We start from the raw sequence: 24,728 nt of genomic DNA, 5'->3' as shown, positions 1-24,728 counted from the left end.
TAATTTTGGCCTATATTTTTTTTTCTTTTTTGCAGCACATTTTTAATAAAGATTTTTTAGGTTGTTTGCCTAACTGGACCATTTTTAAAGGAATGATTATTTTTTTCAAGAAAGACCTATTGTACTTTTGCTATTTAGTAGTAGATAAAATTTGTTTGGTTTTGGGGGAATAGGGGTCCTAGTAAGAACTGTGGTATCTTCACTATATTTCCTAAAATTATAGAAAGAAAGAACGTCATATTTTTTATAGGTTCCTTGCTTGATTTATAGCAAATGCAGACGGGCACCATTCATTTTTTCAATCAGCAAAGAATGTTACCATTCAATATTTATAGCATAATGTACATAATTTGATGGAAAAAAAAATTCACTATTAATTCAATTAAGGGCCCATAATAAATTTATCATTTCGGAGCAGAGACGTCTGAGGCTACCACGATTGTCTCTGTTTTGTTGCTGCTTCTTTGACAGCTTCCATCTCCTCCTCAGGTGCATCACCTCAGCATATTTGCAGTTGTATTGGCACGCTGGCGAAGGTTTATCAAATGGAAAACAATAAAAACTGAGAAACGTATGAAAAAAAAAAAAAACAGAGGAGAGATGGTGATTGTTATTTCCATGAATGAATGAAGATATATGGCTGACTTATGTTGTCATACAAAATAAGTACAAGATAATTGGTTTTCACAACAACAGTAGTAGCTACATTTAATAATTGGTTTTATGTCATACAAAATAATTGCATAAATGGCCCTATTTAGCATTTTTTTATTTTGCTCCCTATAAAGTTAGGCCCTGAAAGAATTGGCATTTGTATAATGACGTAGTCACCAAATATATATATAATGAAACCATAATTTTTTTTGTTTCACACTAATTGTTTTTTAAACTATTTAAAAACTTATTAATCAATTGAGTTATTATGAGCGTAGTTTAGTAAGTTATTTACAAAAAATCATGCTAATATAACAATAAATGAAAGAGTGCATGACATGTATCAGAGAACTTGCTCCATGTAACAACCTACATGAAAAATACTAAAAGAAGAAGGAAAAAGAAATGCTCAACAACATTTTTCTGCAATAAAGGAAACTGACGATACAAAGAAATAATTCCTGCTGCTTTGATTCTAGTAGGAATTATTGAATGTTTAATCCAGAAATAGAAGGCCCAACAAAAATAGGCCCAAATAATTAGCGATGTAACTCACTCTAAAAATTGCTAACAACGGCCCAAATAACATATTGTACCTAGTGGATAAATAATTCTTTTCTTTTGGGTTACAAATGCAGATGGGCCCAGTCCGGGATTGCAGATTAATTTGTGGGAGATAACAAACATGAGCACAAAACGGGAGATCAATATGAGCGAACGAACGGAGATAAGCCCGATATTTTTATTCATATCCTCACAAATAAAAGAGAAAAATTTCAAACCTGTGCTTAGTTTTCTACAAGTTCGAAAAATGTCTCTACCGCTGGACCTTGTTTAAATACCAGCTATAGTTCGTGGTCTATATATACATGGGAGGGGATGGCCAAATTTTTTTAAGCCATTTCAAATTTTTACTCACTTTCTCTCTTTCTCCTAAATCCTCTCATTAAAGTAACTTTTGCAAGAAAGTACTTGTCTAATTTATTTATTTATTTATTATTAGAAATTTCAAATCATAGATATAGGATTAAGGATTAAGGATTTAGGAATTGTGCAAATTATTATAAATTGTTATAAATTATTAGAATTAATGTAATTTGTTAGAAATTGTTAAAAAATGTGTAAACCATTAGAATTTGGCCAAAATATAGGTTTAAACAATAACAGACTTGGTTCAGATTTATCAGACCTTGATATTAAGACTTCCAATCAGCAAAATTGAAGTTTTAAAAATTCCGGCTCAGATTTACCAGACCTTGATATTAAAAATACCATATTTGGTTAATTCAGATTTAACAGGCCGAGAGTATTGCGAGAGGCAGACGATGTGCGCTATCTCAGGCCGAGAGTTCTCAGGCTCCGGCTTCAGTGATTAATTACTCAGGTATACCCACTCTACACACAGAGTTAGCTTGGTTGCAGCGGAGGTACGTTGACAACTTTATTTATTTATTTATGAATATTTAATATGTTTTATAAATTTGAAATATATTGTAATTATTGAATGCAAGATGCTGACTTGATGACCGTTGGACATCATCGGACTATGTTTCAGTACCACCGGGCATAATATGAACTTCGAACTTGTTTGAAGTTAGAGAATATTTCATTTGGGAGATAGAAGGGTTAAAGGAGAAAGGGAGGCCAATAAAATTTCGTCTCTTCTTCTTTAATTTTATTAGAAAATATGGAGTTGGTAGGACGAAGTTTGAAGATTTAAACCTTATCGACCTTATTATGACCGGACTACAAAACAAAAATCAAGTCCATAGCTTCATAGAGCCAAATAATTAGATAAATAAGTGTCTGAAAAGAAGAGATTCAAGGAGCAGGTACGGAGGAAATTTCACGTTAATCATAAAATACCCAAAGTAGGTGGTTAGTCAATTTCCTCCTACGTACCCAGTTGGAGAGCTTACATTTGTGCAGCATGCATGCTGTGGCCAAGGATATAATTTGACTCGATAGTTGGGACCCATTCAACAGTTCAACTTCTAGTGATTGGTGTGGGTTGGCCTCTACCAACCAACCACATGCTGTTCTTTATATCCTGGCCAGAGGTAACCAAAGCTGAACGCATTTCTACTTGCAAGGAAAAAGAAACAAGCTAAAGAAAGAACCATTCATCCAGATCAGATACAAGTCATTTTCCTATCCACCCCCCCCACTAAATTTCTTACATTACTATCTCATCTGGTACCGTTCCTTTCCCCTTTTCTGAACTTAATTTCTTCAACTCTCTCCAAAATAAAAGCCATAATTAAGTGATCTAATTTTACATTTTTAAGTCCATACAAAGAGAAGAGGAGGCCAACCATGGCCGAGACCGCTCTTCTCACCCCCTTAGGGTGGTTGGCGGCCCCCTTGTTCAGAACACTATTCGACAAAGCACATCACCATCTTGGCACCGGCATTGACGAAAAAATGAAGATACTTCAGGCCACAGTACTTCCTCGTCTCTCTCTGGCGATTGAGAGAGCAGAAAAGAGCCCCAACAAGGGAAAGCTAGTGGACTGGCTCAAAAGGCTCAAGGGTGCATACTATGAGGCTGAGGAAGCAATCGACCTATTCGAGTATGAACTGCTTAAAAAAAAGGTAAAGCATGAGAGAAAAACACAAGAACAAAAGAAGAAGAATGAGAGGGGAACCCGAATAAGTTCTCCATCCCAATTTGTACCCCAGCGTCTTAAGATTGCTTCGATTAAGTTAAAATATGGTTTATCTGTTTTCTCCCGGAAAAAAGCCATGCTAAAGTATTGTATAGACAAACTCATAGAAATTGCAAAGGAGGCCAATGAATTTCGTGATTTGTTAGAGGTACAAGAAAATCCTAGTAATAGTGACACTGACAGGGAAACGATCTCAGAACCTCCCAGCAGAGTTTTTGGCCGTGAGAGAGATAAAGAAAACATAGTCTGGTTACTCACGGAAAAACCTTTAAATTCTGAGCCTGGACCAAGCACTAGGCCACCTATCCCTACAATTGCCATCATGGGCCGTTCTGGTGTCGGAAAAACTGCACTAGCTCAGTATGTTTATAAAGATATGGATGGACATGACCATTTTGATCTTCGTGTGTGGGTGCATACCCCTCGCAAGTTTAAGGCCACTAAAGTGATTCAGAACATGATAGAAATCATAAACGCAAAAGAACGTGCTCGTAATGATATTTCGTTTACATCTCTTGAAGCCCTTTTAACACAAATAGGAAGCATGTTAGCGTCTAAGAAACTTCTACTTGTGTTAGATGATTTTTGGTGTGATGGTGAGGATTTTGTAAAACAATGGGAACATTTCATTGGTTGCTTAAGTAGTTGCTTACCAGGGAGCAAAATTCTACTTACAACTCAATCCAAAAATGCCGCACAACAAGCTGTCATTACTGATGTTACAGAAGTGGAGACCTATTATTTAGGAGAGATAAAGGAGGATCAATTTTCTGACCTCTTTATGCACTATGCTTGGGGGCCTAACAATAAATCTAATTTGAATAAGGGAGAATTTGAAAAAATAGGTCGAGAAATAGCTTTTAAGCTAAAAGGAGATCCTGGTGCGGCAAAGCTAGTGGGTCATCAGTTGAGTGGAAAACTTATCCTAAAGCATTGGGAGGAAGTAGCACAAAAAGATTGGTTGGGAGATAACATGAAAGCGAGGATCTGGAGCTATCAACAACTGCCTCCGGATCTCCAACGTTGTTTTGCAATCTGTAGCTTATTTCCAAAAAGCTATGAGTTGCCATATCCGTATATAATTGAATTAATGATGGCAGATGGTTTTATCCGGCCAACAGATGAGCAAGAAAGGTTGGAGGATGTTGGTGAAAATTACATGAAAGAGCTCGTATCAAGGTTTTTTATTGAAGAAGTTGTAGATAAAGAAAAAGGAGAAATATATTATCAACTTCATGACCTGCTTCATGATCTTGCAGAGCATGTTCAAGGTGATGATTTTATCAGAATAGACTCCACTAATTTCAGAGAAGTTCCTTCCCACATAAACAAAAGGTTATTTAGAAGTGAAATATGTCAGATTCGCCACATATTTTTACCCTCAAGAATGATAAACGAATTAAAAGAAAAATTATGCCTCATGACAAATATATGCACTTTTTTTGTGGAACCAGATGGTGTTTATGTTCCAAAGAAAGTATTGCAAGAGATATTGAAAAACATGAAAAAACTACGAGTGCTAAGTCTACTGCAGAGTGCTGATGATTTGCCAGACTCTATTGGCACTTTAAAGCATCTTCGTTACTTGCATATTAATGTCCCTCGACCTTTTAAGAAGCTTCCTGATTCCATATGCAAACTTTACCACCTCCAATTACTCTTCTTGCCAAATTGTGAATCCCTACCAAAGTATTTTTCTGAACTCATTAGCTTGAGACACTTTGATACATTTGGGGAGACACGGTCCCATATTTCTCATATTGGAAGGCTGACGTCTCTCCAAGATCTTGATCAATTTGTTGTAAGGAAGAAATGTGGATATGAGTTACACCAACTAGAAAATTTGAATCAGCTCCGAGGTAATATATGCATTAAAGGTCTTGAGAATGTAAGAAGTACAGCGGATGCTCTAAAGGCCAATATGAGAAATAAAAAAAATCTCAAGAAACTAGAATTTGAGTGGAACTCTGATGACACCAATAATGTTACAAGTCTCTGTATTCAACATGTTCAATTACTGGAAGCATTGCAGCCTCATCCTAATATAAGTGCTCTCACACTTAAAGGATTTGGAGGAGATAGATTTCCAAATTGGTTCCTACATCAGAATTCTCTAAGGCATCTCACATCGCTAATATTGTACCAGTGTGATAATATAGAAGAAATTTTATCCATCGAGGAATCACTTCCCAATTGTAAAACTCTTGAACTATGGTCACTCAAAAACTTTAAACGAATGTCTTCTCTTCCACCAAACCTTAATAGTTTAAAGATAGGTTGTGTCCCACAGCTTAGTTTTTTCTCTGATGATGATTTGTTGATGAAAGAAGAAAGAAAACAGTATAAACTTGAGGTCGTGAAGAAAATGGCAGAGTCCATGAAATTAGAACATGTACCATTATCCCAAAAAATCTCCGAGGGGAAACTTTTGCAGTTTATGAAAGAAAGATTGCAAGCTACACCAGAAATATGTTTCCCGGGTTCACAATATGGAGATATTTATTCAGAGATAGTGAAATGTGACCCTTCAAATGATGATTATTCTCGAGATCAGTTATTGGATGTGTTGGCTATGTTCATGCATTACTACATAGAAATAATGTTCAATAAAAATGAAGAGTCCAAGTTAATTTTACCATCTTCACTCAGTTACCTTCGGATATCATCATGTTGCATTACTAGTGATGCCTTATCCACCTGCTTACAATGTCTGGTTTCCCTTTCTGAACTGGAACTATCTGATATTCAGACAATAATCTCTCTTCCTCCCAAGGAAGTGCTATGCTCATTGAAGAACCTCAAGTCTCTTGCCATTAGAAATTGCTATTTGCTCAGTTCCTTGGGAGGTATTGGAGCCTTGACCTCTATGATAGCGCTCCTAATATATGGCTGCCGAAATTTGAACACATCAAATGAACCATTGCCTTCCTGTTTGGAGACGATAGAATTTTATGAGAGCTCAAATGTTGATGTTCTTCTTTCCAAATCAAACTTATCGGTTCTTCGTGTCCTTGCTGTCTCGGGTACATCATTCAGTAACTCAAGGGAAGTTTTACATATTGGTCACCTGTCTTGTCTAGAGTATTTGGAAATAATAAATTGGGATGGTTGTTTGGAGGGATTGAATTCATTAACTTCACTTAATGGGTTATGGGTGACCAAGTGCCCTGAGATGAACCTCTCATCTCCCATGGACAAGTACACATCGGCACTTCATCAGCAGGTTACGGTTGATAACCTGCTTGTATTAAAGTTGATACTATCAAATGAAACTATCTCCTCAATAGAATATTTGAAAATTTATAACTTCCAAGGAGATTCCCCAGATGATGAGGTTTATCAGTCTCTTACCTCCCTCAAGAGTATGGCCTTTATGGAATGCAATATTACCCATCTACCGAAGAACTTGAAGAATGTTGCATCTCTGCGGTATATGTATCTAGAAAACTGTCCAAACCTATGTGAATTAGAATTAGAAGATCTACCCATGAATTTTAGTGAGTTGGGATTTAAAGACTGTCCAACCCTGACAGAGAGGTTCAACAAGGCTGGCCCCTACTCAGTTTGGTTTTACGAAGGAAGCACCATTGTGACATTTCCAACACAAGGTAAGCAAATTTTCCAACCCCATAGTCAAGAACTACTATTTTTATACTTATTTATTTTATTTAATGATGGATGCATCATTTTGATTAGTAATAGAGGTATCTAAAGAAATGTATTTAGAGCCCCTCTATTCTTTTGGTTCACCAAAGCATTTAAATTCCTGTTCTTTATCCGTGACATGAAAATCAATAGATTTCAAAGGGCACCTGGAATAAAATCTGATAAAAAAGACCTTATTGGTATATGACCTTCCTAGTTGGTACTTGACGTTAAGGAACATAATTCCCAGATTTTGCGTAAAGCCATAACTAACAGTGGAGACAAGGCATCCTCCTGCTTGACTGCTAGTATGGTTCAGCACTCATGAATGGTACCTGTGTACCATACCACTTTCCTTTTTCCTTTTTCATACTCTGATTTCTGGTTTGTTGGTATACCGTACTTATTCTTCCTTGGCCTTTTATTTTATGTCTCATTGGGTTTGTTCCGAACTATCAATCACAGATCCTCTAACATTTTTTCTCCCAAGAAAAAGTATAAGAGCTGTTTTTCCCAGTATAAATTATTTAATTTACAGCAATCTTATATCCCCACCATTAGCATTTCGGAGCAATAACTTTTTATACTTTTTGATTCATCTGTAAACTACTTCCGTTTACATATTTAAATATATATTTACGTTGTTTGTAAACACGTCCATGTAACAAGTAAAAGCATCAGAATGATACATTTAAGTTAGTAATAAATGTTGGCATTGCAATATTTATATATTATCCATCTAATGCTATAGGATGCTAATATTTTATTCTCAACTCTGTTTCTCTTGCAGATGAAGTGAATCGTTTTTAGGTGGACTCATTTGCTCAATCTCCAACTGTGATTTTTCCAACCGAAGGTAAGCTAATATTCAGACCCCATGATAAAACACTTCTATTTTTAAATTTATTTCTTCTCTTTATTGATGGATACATGGATACATCATGTTGATGAGTAATACATGAATCTAAACAAATGTATTTAGGCCCCTCCATCCTTTTGGTTCAGCGAAACACTTAAATTTCCATTGTTTAGCTTCATGAATGACTGGAAATTTGATAGGAGATTCCGGCCACCAATACAGTACAATGTACCTGGCCTCTCTCCTTTTGCCATTTTCATGCTTAATTTGATTTTTGGCTTGTTGATATATCGTGCTTATACTACCTTGGCCATTTTATTTTAATTCTCATTCTGTGTGTTTCGAACTTTCAATTCAGTAAACCAATTATTTTTGTTCCAATGGATTTTAGTCACAGATTCTGGTACATTTTTCTCCAATAGAAAAGTACAAAAGATTGTTTTTCCTAATAGAAATTATTTAATTTACAGAAAAATATTTTATTCCAACTATCAGCATTCAAGAGTATGAACAGTTAAAACTTTTTTATTCATTGAACTTCTTTCGTTTACATATTTCAATATGTCTATTTTAACAGACATGTCCATGTAACAAGTAAAAGCATGAGAAAGAAAACTTTTACATACTTTTGTCACCAATATTTTATTATAATTCTTCTGATAGCCATGATAGTTTTTCTACTCTGCCAATGCTATAAAATGCTGATATTTTCTTCTCAACTCTGTTTCTATTGCAGAAGAAGGGAATCGTTTTTAGGCTGGCTTGTTTGCTCACTTTCTTCAATTTCTTCTCTGCTGTCACTCCATATCTCCAACTGCCTTCACCTCCAATTCCCCAAAATTAAAAATAAAACCACAACAAAAAAAACTGAAAAACCAAAATAACAACAAAAAAACCAAAAAAAGAAAAGAAAAAAAGGAATCTCCTTTGATTATCTATTAGAAGAAAGTAGTTGTATCCATCTTTTATAAGTCTTCACTCTCCCAAACATTTATTGCTGAGAGATTGTATAATTTTTATGCACCTGTTAAACTTGTTTGATGCTTTAATTTTTCTTGGCAAACTATTGAGAAAAAAACAAAAAAAAAATGGAAAAAAGGAAAAAAGAAAAAAAATGAAAAAAAGATGTACAATAAGTTCAGTCCGGGTGATACAATATTATTGTGTATATGTCCTATTTATTTTTATATACAATATTATTGTGTATATGTCCTATTTATTTTTATATGGTACTTTTTTGTGTGTTGTATGTTTAAGAGGTGGTCTTATTCATGTGTTTCGAGGTCGTACTTAGGCACTTTATATGATGTGTATTTTATATGGTGTATATTTTTATGTGGTTTGTATTTTATATGGTGTGTAATTATGTGGACATTTGTTTGATAAGACTGCTTGTTGATTTATATATGGGATAATTCTGGTTTGATACATATTGTCATTGTTTCTGGTTGCAAAAGAGTTTTATATGGTGTGTATTATCATTGTAATTTTCCCTATATTTTTTCCTTTTTGAAGCACATTTTTAATAAAGATTTATGAGGTTGATTGCCTAACTGAACCATTTATAAAGGAATGGTTAATTTTTTTTTTGGAAAGTCCTATTGTGCTTTTGCTATTTCGTAGTAGATAAATTTTGTTTGGTTTTAGGGATCCTAGTAAGAACTGTGGTATTCTTACTATTTTCGTGGAAAATTAAAGGAAAAAAACGTGTTATTGTACCTTGCTTGATTTATAGCATAATGGAGACATTCGTTCTTTAATCACCAAAAAAATGAGTACATAATTTGAGCAGAGATTGAGCCTACCACGATCATCTCTGTTTCATCACTACAAGAAATATGCCATTTTCCGGCGCTAATCTCCCCGGCGCTTGGAGACACGCCAGCATTCCACGTAAGTAGCGACTACTGAATGGCGCAAACGCCGGCTTTCATTCGCTGAAAATTTTAGTTAAAAAAATAATAATATAGCCCCAGAGTTCTCGCCCTAAAATTCTGTCTCCCCCTCACGATATGCGACCCAAACTAGACCCTCGCCTCCCCATCTCTCTCTTCGCTAGTTCTAAGCCGCTGACCCAAACCTCTCTCTCGCTTTCTCCCCTCAGACCCCGACCACATCGCCACCTTAGACCCAAGCCTAAACCCTCTCCGCACCATTCCCTTCTCTTTCTCCCAAGCCGCCATTTCCTTCGTCCTCTCTCTCTCTCTACTGATACCGAGCTCAAAATCTCGCCCCGCTATCCCTCTCTCTGAATCCGAGCACCGAGCACTGTACTCAATTGTTACTCTCTCCCTGCCAGATTATCGTACAGATCGACGCTCAATCCGGTACCAACTTGGCCGAGAGCTTGGTCGCGGTGAATTCGGTACAATTGTTATTACTCCTTTCTCCAATAATTAATTTTTGAGTTGATTCATGAATCTATGTCAATTTTGCTGTGGTGTAGAAACAGAAAAAAGGAGTGGCGCTAGCTATTATCAGATCAGTAGTTGAAGAACCTTGGCCTAGGGTTTCTGACAATGCAAAGGACCTGGTACAATGGATGATAAATCCTGAACCAGAGAAGCATCTGACAGCTCAGCAAGTTATTGGTACGGAAATCCTATTCAGTAAATTTATTCTTACGAAATGCCCTTGTTGATCATCCATGGTTGCAATATTGTTGAGTGGACCAACTAATTGACACAATGAGAGATTCTAATTCTCGTGGGGTTTGTAAAATTTGTAAGTCGGGTTAAAGTGACGCTAAATTGTTTAAATTGGAGGCAAAATCGAGGGTTGATTGAGAATTAATTGTATAATTGATCAATTTAATTGTAGCATTTGGTCTTTTCTTAAGTAGCTCGAGCAAGTTGTGGTTGAAAATGTGTTTTCATCAACCAGAGAGCAAGAAGGCCACTTTGATGAAGGTTTTCTCTCGGAGGTTAATGCACAGTTACGACAGGTTAGTATTATATTCAATTATGACATCAATTGTCACATTTATTAAAGAAGTTTGGTTGTAATGTATTTCTTTTTCGTGTTTACATAAGAAAAAAGAGGAATCACTTGATAATTATTCTTATTGACAATTATGAAAATAGACTTTTAAACTGAAATCAACACTTAGGCACAATAAAAAGAAGTCGGGTTCCAGGTTGTCACCTCTAACCGATACCGAAGAGAAGGATGAATGTGAATTTGAAATGTAGATACTATAACGTTTATGGTTCCACTGATGCTGGTTGTCTGCTATTTGTTCATCATGAGGAATTCATATACTATCAAAATTTACACAGACTATAGTGCTGAGAAGCTACTATTAGGAAAGCTTAGCAAATCTACAATACTAAAGGTTAGGATTACATATAGCTCAAGTCTCTATTTGAGATTATGTTATTTGGTACATTACCAAAATATGATTTTTTATTTTGTGATATATGTTTGAAATACTTAAGAGTGGCATCTATACAGGGGTATGAAGTATTAAAGAGAATTTTAGATGTGATTTGTCAAGCCAGAAGATCAACACTTGAACAATTGAGAAGGTAATTTTTTTTCTCTCCTTGTACCAGGAAAATACCAGACAGTACTTGCTGGTCCTTAGTGATTTTTTTTGTATTGTTTTTATTGATGCATAACTTGACATCAAGCCTCTATCTAGCTTTCGGCTCTTAATAATAGTATGGTACCCCTCTATCTAACTCTTGCTAAAGGCATCATAGTCGCCTATGTCATAGGTTTGTACAGGTCTTGTTTAACTTTCTTGGCTGTTTCAGCACATTATATCAAGGTAAAACACAATATAATAAAAGTTTACTTCCCCCAATTTTTTGATGTTTCGTACTTGAATTACAAAGGGTGCTTATATTAGCAGTGATTAGTGTATTTATTTATTTTTCTAACAATTAACTTGTTTCATACTGATGATTTTGTTGCAAGGACCAAAACGGAGTTGCAGCATAAGTAACTGAAGATATTATTTGGTTGATATCTACTATTTAATTCTTGCATTCAATGTTAATATGTAAGCTTCATAAGCTCTTAAAGTACTTGAAACTTTTTTTTATGGGGTGTGGTGATATCTAGTCTGATAGACAATGAGTTTATTGGGCACGGTTTTGGAATGTGGTGATATCTTATCTGACAATGAGTTGTACTGTCAATCTATTTAGAAAGTATAGTTTGGCTTTTAAATTTCACTAATTTGACCCAATTGTCTTTTGTAAATTATTCATAATTTTTATTTTCAGGGGTTGAATTTAGTGGGCCCTGAAGTTTAATGTCTCCAAGTAGGGAGGTATACCTGGAAGCACAAATTCAGCAGATACAAATGAGTTTTTGAGATTATGCTTTGTTAATGTTATACTGCTCTACTATAATTGTTCTTATAAAAGATTTAATAAACAAGCACGGGTGGTGCCAGATGTGGATCTGGTACTGCCAATTTTGTCACAGAGCTCCATACCAGCGTGTGTAGAGCAGCTTCTACCAGTACTAAGCAAGTACTGGGTCCTTTGGTAGACGGGGAAAGAGGAAGGAACGTGAAAGTAATTTCTCTCTCTTCTCTCTCTCTTCTATAATATTGGTACCAATTTTTTTTTTTGATGATCCTACTTTTACTGTTGTACCACACTGATACGTGTTTACTGTTAATTGTGCTATGTACCTCTATGTAACCTGACCAAAATGATACAAAAATAAGGACATCATTATTGACCCCTTTGCCGAGAATTTGAGAACTGTCCCCTACTTCAGTTTTATTGGATAGTTTCTTGATATAAAAACTCAAATCTTGATCTCACGCTAGGTCACACTACTAGTTGTCTTAGTGGGTGTAATATCACTCAAAGCTAATATTCAGTGTAGTGACAATACACACCAGGGCCACCACTATTAGGAAACATCAGTTCACCTTGAACCCAAATAATTGAATTCATAGATGAAATGATTCAATTACAAAGACCAAGCCCTATGATTAATATCAGAACTCGATTAGAAATCCTGGCTCTCCAAAAACACTATAGTAGTATGAGAACTCAATTAGAAATCCTGGCACTAAAAACTAAAAAAAATAACTACGAGTAAACGCCGGTTTACATAAGAGTTGATGTTACAAGACTAAGATTTTAAAATTACTATTCTACTTGCAGATGACTGTAGAAAGATTGGAGCAGGACTATTGAATTATCCTAGCAGCAAGAGGTTTCTAGTTTTTGTATGATTTTCTAAAAAAATTTATCAACAAGAAGGTTATGGTTTTCTTTTCTTCCAGCAATTTTAGTCAAGTATTACTCAGCTTTTGAGATGTGATCCTTATTTTGCGTGATGCATTCTTTCATATGTGTAATTATTCATATGTATAAACATATTTTGATTGGATTTGGCGGTGTCAATGTATGTTAATATTTTATAAATAGCAATACGTTGTTGATGCATCTTGCACAATCCAGTACGCTGCTGTAGCAGCATTTTTTTTTTTAATATTTTAATAATTTTTACCGGCGTTTCACATAGCGCCTGAAAAAAAGCCCAAAACGCCGTACAATGTCAAAACTTTCGGATGGCGCTACGAGACACGCCGCTAATAAATATTTCGGACGGCGTTTGTTGAGGCGCCTCTAAAAGTGAACAAAAACGCCGCTATTTACTTTTGCCGACACGTTTATTTCCGGCATTGAATGAAACGTCGGAAATTGGAATAGACGGCGTTTACTCAAGCATTTACTGGCGTTTCTTAGCGCCATTAAATGTTAGATTTCTTGTAGTGCATGTGTGTCTCTCTCTTTGTGGCTGCTTCTTTGACAGCTTCCTCCAGTGACTCCTCTTCCAGTTCGTCCTCCGGCGCATCATCTCAGCAAATTTGCAGTGGTCTTGGCACGGTTGCGAAGGTTTATCAAATAAGAAACAGTAAAAACAGAGAAAGGTAGAAAAAAAATAGGAGATATGGTGATTGTTATTTCAATGAGTGAATGAAGACTTATATTGTCATACAAAATAAGTAGCAGCTACATTTAATAATTGGTTTTATGTCACACAAAATATATAATTGCACAAATTGTCCTATCTAGCATATTTCCTATTTTGCTCCCTAAAAATTAGTCCCTAAAAAATTGGCATTTGTATAATTATGCAATCAACCAAAATATATATAATGAACCGATATTTTTTTTTTTGGTTTCACACAAATTGTTATTTAATCTATTTAAAATCTTATTAATCAATTGAGTTATTATGAGCGTAGTTTAGTAATTTATTTACAAAAAATCGTGCTAATCTAATAATAAATGACATAATTTGAGAGCCTACATGAAAAATATACAAAAAGAAGAAGGAAAAAGAAATGCTCAACAGCATTTTTCCTTGATGAACACAAGTTTACTGATAATCATATACTAATCTAGAGTGCTAACTTTTATGTTTCTTTCACTTTCACCTTCTGCAATAAAGGAAACTGGCTATACAAAGACACAGGCCCAACCCAATTCAGGGTCCAAATAATGAGCGATGCAACTCACTCTAAAGACATCTAACAACGGCCCAAATTACATATTGCACCTAATAATTATTTTGTTTCTAGGTACAAATGCACTTGAGACGAAGGGAGATAGGCGAGCAATTTGAGAGAATATTTCATTGTGGAGATAGAAGGGAATGAAAGAGCGGGGGAGGCGAATAAGATTTCTGCTCTTGTTTTATTAATTTATACTTGCCGACTCTTGTTATGGCCGTATTAGAAAAAAGAAATGAAGTCGGTAGCTTCATAGAAAAAAAATATTGTCTTAAAAGAAGAGATTCGAGGGTAGGTACATAATAGGTTTCACCTTAATCACAAAATTACCCAACGCCTCGGCTCCAAAGTGGAGTTAGAGAGGTTACATTATATGGTGCAGCATGCATGCATGCCATGCGGAGGTTACATTAGTATTTGAAATTCCTCATTTCTATCAGATTAAATTGGTGAACTTGTTGGAGAATACATGACCAATACTACTAGCTTTGGGTGTTTTTTTTAAACTTGTTATTTGTTCTTTTTTATAAATTGGTAAAGTTGATGGAAACAATTAATCATGGTGGTTTGTACTATCATGCGCCCCTTATTGGGTACTGCCACCAAAAAAATTCAAGTTGTTATCTTCTTTTAAGAATTAGAACCATTTTTCAAAGTACTATTTTATTTACTAGTACCAATGTATAAATGTTGTATTTAGTTTAATCTCTGTGCTAGCTTAGTTTGCTGTATCTTCCATTTAGGGATGCTCCTGAGGGCATTAATTCCAAATTTCTTGAATTGTCAGAACCGCCATATAATTATCACAAGATTCTACGTGCTAGTTGATATGTGAGAAATAAGAGGTAGTCCAAATAAATAATACTCTCCAAGTCGGTCCTTTTGGTTTCCTGAAAACATAAAATAAAAAAATCATCTATTTATTTTATGAAATTTGACAGAAATTTGACAGATATTAATTTTGTTAAACAGAATGACAAGAAAATGGAAATTGAAAGAGAAACAGAGAAGTGATTAAAATATTGATATAAAAAAAGATCAATAGAATGTCTTGATTATCTAATTCCAATTTAAACTATTTCTTATCAAACATAACACAACTGACAAAATATTTTTTTCCACATAATGCTCTTAACAAATCGTTTTACACTAGAAAAAAATAATGTATTAAAGCAATTAATTATCTTTTTTAAGAATTTTACAGAGAAAGTAACTCCAGTTTCATCAATGCAAGGCCTTCAATAGTTTATGTACATTTAAAAAAAAAAAGGGTTCATTTCAATTGGATAGGAGATAAGAAATTTTACAAAGTACCCTCCTTTTTAAAATTATCAAACAAAATATTCCTCTTCTAAATTTTATGACAAAATATCATTGTGGGCCACACTTGCCTTGCTCTTCTCCTTCCATCTCAGTTATTCCATTTTACCTTCCTCCTTCCTCTTACTCAATTAAGGAAATGAATGAGATAAAAAGTCGATATGAATAATCTTTAACGGATATTGGTTTGGATATCATTTTGCTTTGAAAAATCTGATTAGTACGTACATGTGTATTTCGCACATTTCTAAACGTGTAACTAATATATTGGCTAATTTTGAAAATATTGACTAGTTCATAAAAAATAAAGAGATGGGAAAAGAGGTAATTAATAGAGTGTTTAAGATCATATACGTAAGATTAGTTGATTAAAGTAGTTTATGTGGTTTTATGAGAATAAATAAGTTTAGATTTAGATAGGACGGTCATTTGACTAGTTGTGATTCGTTTTTTATCAATAAAATTGTTAGTAGGCATTTAAAGTCACTAATTTTTAAAAAATAATGGCTGGAACAAAATGATATGGAACGATTTGAGAAAGTATTTTACTGGGGAAATAGAAGGGAATGAAGGAGATGCGGAGGTGAATAAAATTTCTGCTCTTTTTAGTTTTTATATTAGTAATTTGAAGATTTAATCAATCCTTGTTATGACAGGGTTCGAAAAACCAAATGAAGTCGGTAGCTTGATAGAGAAAAATAATTAGATAAATACTTGTCTTAAAAGAAGACATAAATTGGAGGGATATATGTAGAGGTGATCAAACCGATCGGATACACATCATATCAGATAGTGGAACATATATGTATTCGTTTTTTTTTTTTTTTTTTTTTTTTTTTTTTTTTTTTTCTAATATGGATACATATGTAATATTAGATATCTGTAAATATATACATAAATATTTTCATAATATATATTAAATTATACAGTATGTATCTAATATTTGAATACGGATAATTAAAATTCATAACTATATATGTATCACTATCTGTATAGATATTCAAATATTAGATATCCGTATCTAATTTTCAAATAAAGATCTGAATTCGGTCAGGTAATATCCAATTTGTTTTCACCCCTAGATATATGGGCTCTATAGTAAGGTGGTTAGTCAATTCCCTCATCCTTAGAGTCAGATCTAAGGCTTAGCCAAAGATGACTAAGCTGCTCCTATGATTTGAAAATTTTAATTATTTGTATAGGAATTTAATCGAATATTTTTTTTTAATTTTTTATATAGTTTAGCCACCCTCAATAATTGACAAATGTTTAGTTGTAGCTTAATGATAAAAGTTTTATTTTGTAGTTGAGAAGTGTTGAGTACAAATCTCACTCATTACAATTATGCATTTTAATTTTCAATCACCGCTACCAAAATTTTCTACTTCCATCTCTGCCCCTCGTACCGACTACATTTGGAGTTGTAGATCAAGCTTACATTACTATTATCTTGTGCAACATGCATGCGGTGGCGAAGAATGTGATCCAAGCAATTTTAATTATTTTCAATGTATTTGGTTAATCTTAACGGTACAAGTTCCAGTGACTGTGTGGCCTACCACAGACTGTGTTGTACGGTCCAGCCGGACGAAATCTATATGTCACACGATTAATTAAATAATTTATTAGTTCTATGCAGTCTATTTTTTCGTGCAGCACATGCAATCACTAGTGGTAGTCATGTGAACGCATCTTTTTTCAATTTTTTGCCAAACGAGAACGCACTTCTATAAGTTTGAGATTATTATAAGTCCTTTGCTCTATCCACCCACAAAACTTAATACAATACTATCTTATATGGTACCATTCCTTTCCACTTGCCTCAACTTTCCTCCCAACAGTCAACATGCATCAACACTCTCTTTCCACCAAAACACCGTTTTTTTTTTAAGTTTAAAGTAAAAAGAACAATGCTGGAACACCGAGTGTAATCTTAACAAGCATAGTTTTGTAACTTATTTACAAAAAACAATGCTAATTTAACAATAAATGACTCAGTACATGACATTTATCTAAAAACATGCTAATTTAACAATAAATAACACAGTACATGACATGTATCTAAAAACAATGCTAATTTAACAATAAATGAATGATACAGTACATGACAATGTATCTAAAAACATGAACAATGATACAAATATACAATGCTTATTAATTAACAGGGTAAGAGTCTTCACATATTAAACCACAAACTAATTTGTCTCTTTTCTTTTCCCCTTATGCAATAGAAGAAACTGACTATACAAAGAAATAATTCCTGCTACTTTGATCCAAGTAGGAATTATTGACAGTTTAATCTAGAGATAAACAGGCCCAACCCAAATAAGGGCCCAAATAATTAGCGATGGAACTCACTCTAAAGATAGCTAACAACGGCCCAAATTAGATATTGTACCTTGTGGATAAATATTTTTTTTCTTTCTGGATTACAAATGCACATGGGTCCTCTCAGGGATTGTGAGAGATATAGAATGGAAGGTAATTCTAACGAATAGGAAGATACAAAACGGGGAGAGGAGGCAATATGAGAGAATATTTCATCTCTTCTTCTATAATTGAGGGGAAATATGTTTTCTTTGAGATAGAATATGAGAGATCTAAGGGAGGCGAATAATATTTCGTCTCTTCTTCTTCTTTATTTTATATAGTACTTGTCGACCCTTGTTATGGCCGCATATATTAGAAAAAATAAAAAATAAAGTCGGTAGCATGATAGAGAAAAAAATTAGATAAATAATTGTTTAAAAGAAGAGATTCGAGGGAAGGCTCCAAATTGGGTGGGTTGTCAATTTCCACATCCTACCGGCTACAATTGGAGTTGGAGTGGTTACATTATCCTGTGCAGAATGCATGCAGTGGCCAACAATGTGATTTAACATTCTTCAACGGTACAACTTCCAGTTTTCATCTCTACCACAGATTGTGTTGTACAGCCTGGCCACAGGAAATCTCAAACCATTAATTCCTTGCCTCATGTGAAGGGATTTAATTTATTTTGTTGCCAAACCAGAACGCAATTCTCAAAGCTTCATATTATTATAAGTCATTTCCTCTATCCACCCACAAAATATAATACATTACTATCTCATGTGCTACCATTTCTATCCACTTTCCTCTCAACAGTCAACATGCGTCAACTCTCTGTTTCCACCAAAACACCATTGTTCTAATTTTAATGTAAAAAGAAAAAAAAAAAAAAAAAAGAGAACATAGAAAGAACCATTAAAGTCGATCAGATCAAAGTTTGTTTCCCCTAGCTACCCACCCACAAAATTTCCCACATTACCATCTCATCTCGAACCATTAATCCTTTCTACTTTTTTCAACTTCCTTCAACTCTCTCCAAAACTAAGTGACCCAACTTTCCTTAAAGCCCATACGAACAGAAGGCCAGCCATGGTGGCTGAGGCGGCTCTACTCACCCCGTTAGGGTGGGTGGCGTCTCCCTTGATAAAAAAGCTTTTCGACAAAGCACATGATTATCTCGGCACCGGCATCAACAAAAGACGGAAGATACTTGAGGCCACAGTACTTCCTCGCCTCTCTCTGGTGATTGAGAAAGCAGAAAAGAGCCCCAACAAGAAAAAGCTGGTGGACTGGCTCAAAAGGCTCAAAGGTGCATACTACGAAGCTGAGGACGCAATCGACCTATTGGAGTATGAACAGCTCAAGCAAGAGGTAAAAGATCATAGAATAACACTAAAACAAAAGGCCAAGAATGAGAAGGGAACCCCAATTAGTTTACCGTTAAAATTTGTACGCCGGCCTATTAAGATTGCTTCAGATAAGTTAAAATCTGGCTTATCTGTATTCTCCCCGCAAAAAATAATGCTAAAGCATTGTATAGACAACCTTATAAAAATTGCAGAGGAGGCCAAGGATTTCCTTGATTTGTTAGGGGGGCCAGAAAAAGTTAACGGTAGTGATGCTGATAGGGAAACAAGCTCAAATTCTACTGTCATGGTTTTCGGTCGGCAAATAGATAAAGAAAAAATAGTCAGCTTACTCACGCTAAAGCCATCAAATTCTGAGCCTGGACCAAGCACTAGGCTAACTTTCCCTATTATTGCTATTACGGGTCGTTCTGGTGTTGGGAAAACTGCACTTGCCCAGTATGTTTATAAACATATGGATGGACAGGAGCATTTTGATCTTCTTGTGTGGGTACATGCTCCTCGCAAATTTAAGGCCACTGAAGTTATTAAGAACATGATAGAAATCGTTAACGCAAAAGAACGTGCTCGTAACGATAATTCCTTTACATCTCTTGAAGCTCTTTCAACACAAATAAGAGACATGCTAGTGTCTAAGAAACTTCTACTCCTGTTAGATGATTTTTGGAGTGATACTGAGGATTTTGTTCAACAATGGCAGAATTTCATTGGTTGCTTAAGTAGCTGCTTACCAGGTAGCAGAATTCTACTTACATCTCAATCTAAAACTGCTGCACAACCGGCCGGCCTTGCTAGTGTTACGGAAGTAGAGACCTATATTTTAGAGGATATAGATGAGGGTCAATTTTTGGACCTCTTTATGCACCATGCTTGGCCTAGCAATTCTAATTTCCCAAAGGAGGAATTCGAAAAAATAGGTTGAAAAATAGCTCTTAAGCTAAAAGGAGATCCTGGTGTGGCAAAGCTAGTGGGTAGTGGGTTGAGGGAAAAACTTGACCTAATGCATTGGGAGGAAGTGGCAAAAAAAGATTGGTTCGGAGATAACATGAAAGCGAGGATCTGGAGCTATCAGCAGCTGCCTCTGGATCTCCAACGATGTTTTGCATTATGTGGCTTACTTCCAAAAGGCTGTGCATTGCCAGGTCCATATTTAATTGAATTATGGATGGCAGAAGGTTTTATTCGGCCAACAGATAAGCAAGAAAGGTTGGAGGATATTGGTGAAAATTACTTGCATGAGCTCGTATCGAGGTTTTTTATTGAAGGTGAAAAGGAAAAATATTTTCAACTTCATGACCTGCTTCATGATCTCGCAGAGAGGGTTCAAGGTGATGATTTTATCAGAATAGATTCCAATAATTCCAAAGAAGTTCCTTCCCACATAAGCAACATGTTATCTAGAAGTGAAAACATTTGCCAGATTCGCCACATCTATTTGCCCTCAAGAATGATAAACGATTTAAAAGAAAAATTATGCCTCATGAAAAATATATGCACTTTTTTTGTGGAGCCAGATGATGGTTATGTTCCAAAGAAAGTATTGCAAGAAATATTGAAAAACTTCAAAAAACTGCGAGTGTTATATCTACCCACGAATGTTAATGATATGCCAGACTCTATTGGCAATTTAAAGCATATCCGTTACCTGTATATATGGGGCAATGGGCCTAATAAGAATCTTCCCGATTCCATATGCAAACTTTACCACCTCGAAACGCTTTTCATGGGAGACTGTGAATCCCTACCCAAGGATTTTTCTGAACTCATTAGCTTGAGACACTTTCATACAGTTGCGCAGACAAGGTCCCATATTTCTCATATTGGAAGACTGACGTCCCTCCAAGGCCTTGATCAATTCATTGTAAGGAAGAAACGTGGAAATGAATTACACCAACTAGAAAATTTGAATCAGCTTCGAGGTAATATGTTCATTACAGGTCTTGAGAATGTAACAAGTACAGTGGATGCTCTAAAGGCCAATATGCAAAATAAAAAACATCTCAAGGAGCTAAAATTTGAGTGGAACTCTGATGAAATCAACACTGATAATGTTGCAAGTCTTTGTGCTCAACATGTTCAATTACTGGATGAATTGCTGCCTCATCCTAATACAAGTGCTCTCACACTTAAAGGATTTGGAGGAGATAGATTTCCCAATTGGCTCCTAAGTCAGAATTCACTAATGCATCTCCAATCGCTAAAATTAATGAACTGTGATAAAGTAGAAGAAATCTCATCCATCGGTGAATCCCTTCCCAATTGTAAAAGTCTTATGCTATCGGGGCTCAAAAATCTTAAGAAAATGCCTACCCTTCCTCCAAACCTTATTGTTTTTGCGATACATCATTGCTCACAACTTAGTTACTTTTCTGAGGATGATTTGTTGATGAAGGAAGAAAGAAAGCAATCCAAACTTGAGATCGGGAAACAAATAGCAGAGTATCTGAAACTAGAGTATGTACCAGTACATGATGATGTTGGACTAATTGTGGTGAATTTAATGGAGTCCTTGTCAGATAGATTGGGAGATACATCTGAAATCTGCTGCCCGCCTTTGGATGATGAGTTGGTGGAGATATTGCCATTTGACCAGTGGAATTCAGATTATATCCGGGATCATATTTCTGATATTTGGGTTTTGTTCATGCATTGGAACATGGAAACAATGTTCCACATAAATGAAGAGTCCAAGTTGGTTTTACCATCTTCACTCAAATACCTTGAGTTATCATCATGTACCATTACTGATGATGCATTATCCAACTGCATACAATGTCTTGTTTCTCTTTGTGAACTCAATCTATCTAATATTCAGACAATAACCTGTCTTCCTCCCAAGGAAGACCTATATGCATTGAAGAACTTCAAGTCTCTTACCATTACGGGATGCCTTTTGCTTAGTTCCTTGGGAGGTTTTGGAGACTTGCCCTCTCTGATAGAGCTCAAATTATATTTGTGCCTCAATTTGAACATAACAAACGAATGTTTGCCTCCCTCCTTGGAGAGGCTAAGATTGTTTTATTGTTCAATTGTTGATGTTATTTGTCCCTTTGATGATACTATTCCCACCCTTGATGTTGGTTATCTGTCTTGTCTCAAGGAGCTGTTTTTAATAGGATGGGATGGTCAATTGGAAGGATTGAATTCATTAACTGCACTTTATCATCTATGGGTGTCATCCTGCCCTAAGATCTGCCTTGAGATTAATGTCTTGAGCGCTTCTGCACTTTCAAGGATTGCAGTTGACAACCTTTCACTATTGAAGGTGATACTATGTAATGAAACTATCTCCTCTGTTGAAACTTAGGTAATTTATGAGTACCAAGGAGATTCCTTAGATGATGAGGTTTTTCAGTCTCTTACCTCTCTCAAGAATTTGTTCTTTCAAGGTTGCAAAATAACCCATCTGCCGAAGAACTTGAAGAATCTTGCAACTCTCCAGTATATGGCACTAGAAAACTGTCCAAACCTATGTCAATTGGAAGAATTACCCAGGAATGTTCGTGAGTTAAAAATTAAAGATTGTCCAAATCTATGTGAATTACACGAACTACCCAGGAATCTTCGTGAGATGGAAATTATAAACTGCCCAACCCTGACGAGGAAGTACAACAGGGATGGCCCTTACCGGGTCCAGTTTCACCAAGGGAGCACGATTGTGACATTTCCAACAAAAGGTAAACCACTTCTATTTTTAATTCTATTTCTTTTCTTTAGTGATGAATACATCATTTTGATCAGTCATAGAGTAATGTAACCAAAATGTATTTAGACCCCTCTATCCTTTTGGTTCACCAAATCACTTAAATTCCTGTTGTTTAACTTTGTGATTTGAAAATTCATAGGAGTTTTAAAGGGAACCTAGAATAATAAATCAAATAATACCTTTTTGGTACGGCCGATGACACTTAATATTAAGTACATAACTTAAGAGGAGGCAAGTCATCCTCCGGTTGTCTGTTTTTTTTTTTTTTTCCTCTGGATTGCTGGTATGGTTCAGCACTTATGAAGGGTTCCAGTGTACCCTGACCTCTTTCGTTTTTCTTTTTTCATGCTTTGATTCCTGGATTTTTGGTATAGCGTACTTATAATTCCAAACTTGACAGTCATTATTTTATTCTCATTGTGTTTGTTCCAAACTTGCAGGTTCTAATTAATATATTAATTGTTCATTTCGTGTTTTAACCATTGATTTAAATGTCAGATTGAGCTACATATTTCTCTGAAAAAGTACAAGAGATTGTCTTTCACAATAAAAATTATATAATTTACATAAAATCTTGTATTCCAACCATCAACATTTCAGACCAAGCTAGCACTTGACAGTCATTGTGAAGTTTTTCAAAAAAAAAAACAAAACATTTCAGAACAAGATTATATAAAAAAAAATTGTTTCATTTTTGAATATATTTTCACATACACATCGATGTAACGAGTAAAACTTTTTGTTAGAAATGAATAATGTAGGTATTGTAATATATATGATCCATATGAAAACCGTATTTTTTTCCAACTACCATTTAATGTCCATAAAAGCCCCCCCCAACCGGGTTTCGAACTCACGACCTCCTACACGAAGGGTGTTATCTTTTGACACTAGATCAAAGGGTTTTGCATTTCAGAGCAATAACTTTTGAAACTCTTTGATTCAATTTTAAACTTCTTCCGTTTACATATTTGACAGACACATCAATGTAATGAGTAAAAGTCTGAGAAAGAAACATTTATGTATTTTTATCTTCTCTGAGGATGCTATAAGATGCTAATTTTTTCTTCTAAACTATGTTTCTCTTGCAGAAGAAAGAAACCGTTTTTAGCCTCGACTTGTTTGCTCTCACTCTTGAGTATCTTCTCTGCTGTCTCTCTCCAACACCCCCCTCCCCACCTTCTTCAATTCTTCAACCCTTCACACCACCTGATCCACAAAATTTAAAAAAGATAAAACCACAACAAAAAAAATAAAAAACCAAAATAACAACAAAAAAAACCAAAAAAAGAAAAGCAAAAAAATATTGTCCTTTGATTATCTATTAGAAGAAAGTTGTTTGTATCCATCTTCTTAAGTCTTCATTCTCTAATACAATTATTGCTGTAACATTGTATAATTTTGTGTAGCCGAACTTATTTGATGTTTTAAATGTATTCTGGAAGAATATACAAAACAACCAAAAAAAAATGAAAAAAAAGGAAAAGGGAAAAAAAAAGAAGGAAAAAAGAACAAAATGAAAAAAAAATATTGTGCACTAAATTAAATCCGGGTGATAGCAAGTTGTTACGCTCTCCGTCTTATTTATTTGTATGTGGTACTTCCTTTTTGTGTGTTTTATGTTTAAGAGTTGTTGGTTTGTTTTAATTGTTTTGAGTTTATCAACTGATGCTAGTCACTTTATGTGGTGCGCATTTTATATGGTGTG

General features: G+C 35.0%; 2 protein-coding genes and 1 long non-coding RNA gene across 4 annotated transcripts; all 3 read left to right on the top strand.

The window, feature by feature from the left end:
* The first annotated feature begins 2,970 nt into the window (after nucleotides 1–2,970).
* LOC144571168 (disease resistance protein RGA2-like) lies at nucleotides 2,971–7,296 on the top strand. Its single transcript, XM_078320478.1, has 3 exons — nucleotides 2,971–6,931; nucleotides 7,020–7,027; nucleotides 7,186–7,296. The coding sequence occupies exons 1-3, from the start codon at nucleotides 2,971–2,973 to the stop codon at nucleotides 7,294–7,296; spliced, it is 4,080 nt and encodes a 1,359-aa protein (XP_078176604.1).
* A 3,131-nt stretch (nucleotides 7,297–10,427) lies between these two features.
* On the top strand, nucleotides 10,428–13,244 carry LOC144562296 (uncharacterized). Of its 2 annotated transcripts, XR_013514048.1 has the most exons (6): nucleotides 10,428–10,538; nucleotides 10,670–10,771; nucleotides 11,281–11,354; nucleotides 11,749–11,962; nucleotides 12,060–12,356; nucleotides 12,960–13,244. It is a non-coding gene; the product is annotated as an uncharacterized LOC144562296 (long non-coding RNA). The 2 variants fall into 2 exon arrangements; XR_013514051.1 differs by lacking the exons at nucleotides 10,428–10,538; nucleotides 11,281–11,354; nucleotides 11,749–11,962; nucleotides 12,060–12,356; nucleotides 12,960–13,244 and adding an exon at nucleotides 10,937–11,098 and having other exon boundaries at nucleotides 10,545–10,771.
* A 5,429-nt stretch (nucleotides 13,245–18,673) lies between these two features.
* Nucleotides 18,674–22,621, top strand: LOC144571007 (putative disease resistance protein RGA1). Its single transcript, XM_078320467.1, has 2 exons — nucleotides 18,674–20,231; nucleotides 20,283–22,621. The coding sequence occupies exons 1-2, from the start codon at nucleotides 19,037–19,039 to the stop codon at nucleotides 22,619–22,621; spliced, it is 3,534 nt and encodes a 1,177-aa protein (XP_078176593.1). The 5' UTR covers nucleotides 18,674–19,036.
* Nucleotides 22,622–24,728: the final 2,107 nt, after the last annotated feature.

This window comes from Carex rostrata, chromosome 1 (genome assembly GCF_964058835.1).
Source record: "Carex rostrata chromosome 1, lpCarRost1.2, whole genome shotgun sequence".
Classification (NCBI taxonomy): domain Eukaryota; kingdom Viridiplantae; phylum Streptophyta; class Magnoliopsida; order Poales; family Cyperaceae; genus Carex; species Carex rostrata.
This window is presented reverse-complemented; position numbering and strand designations above follow the sequence as displayed.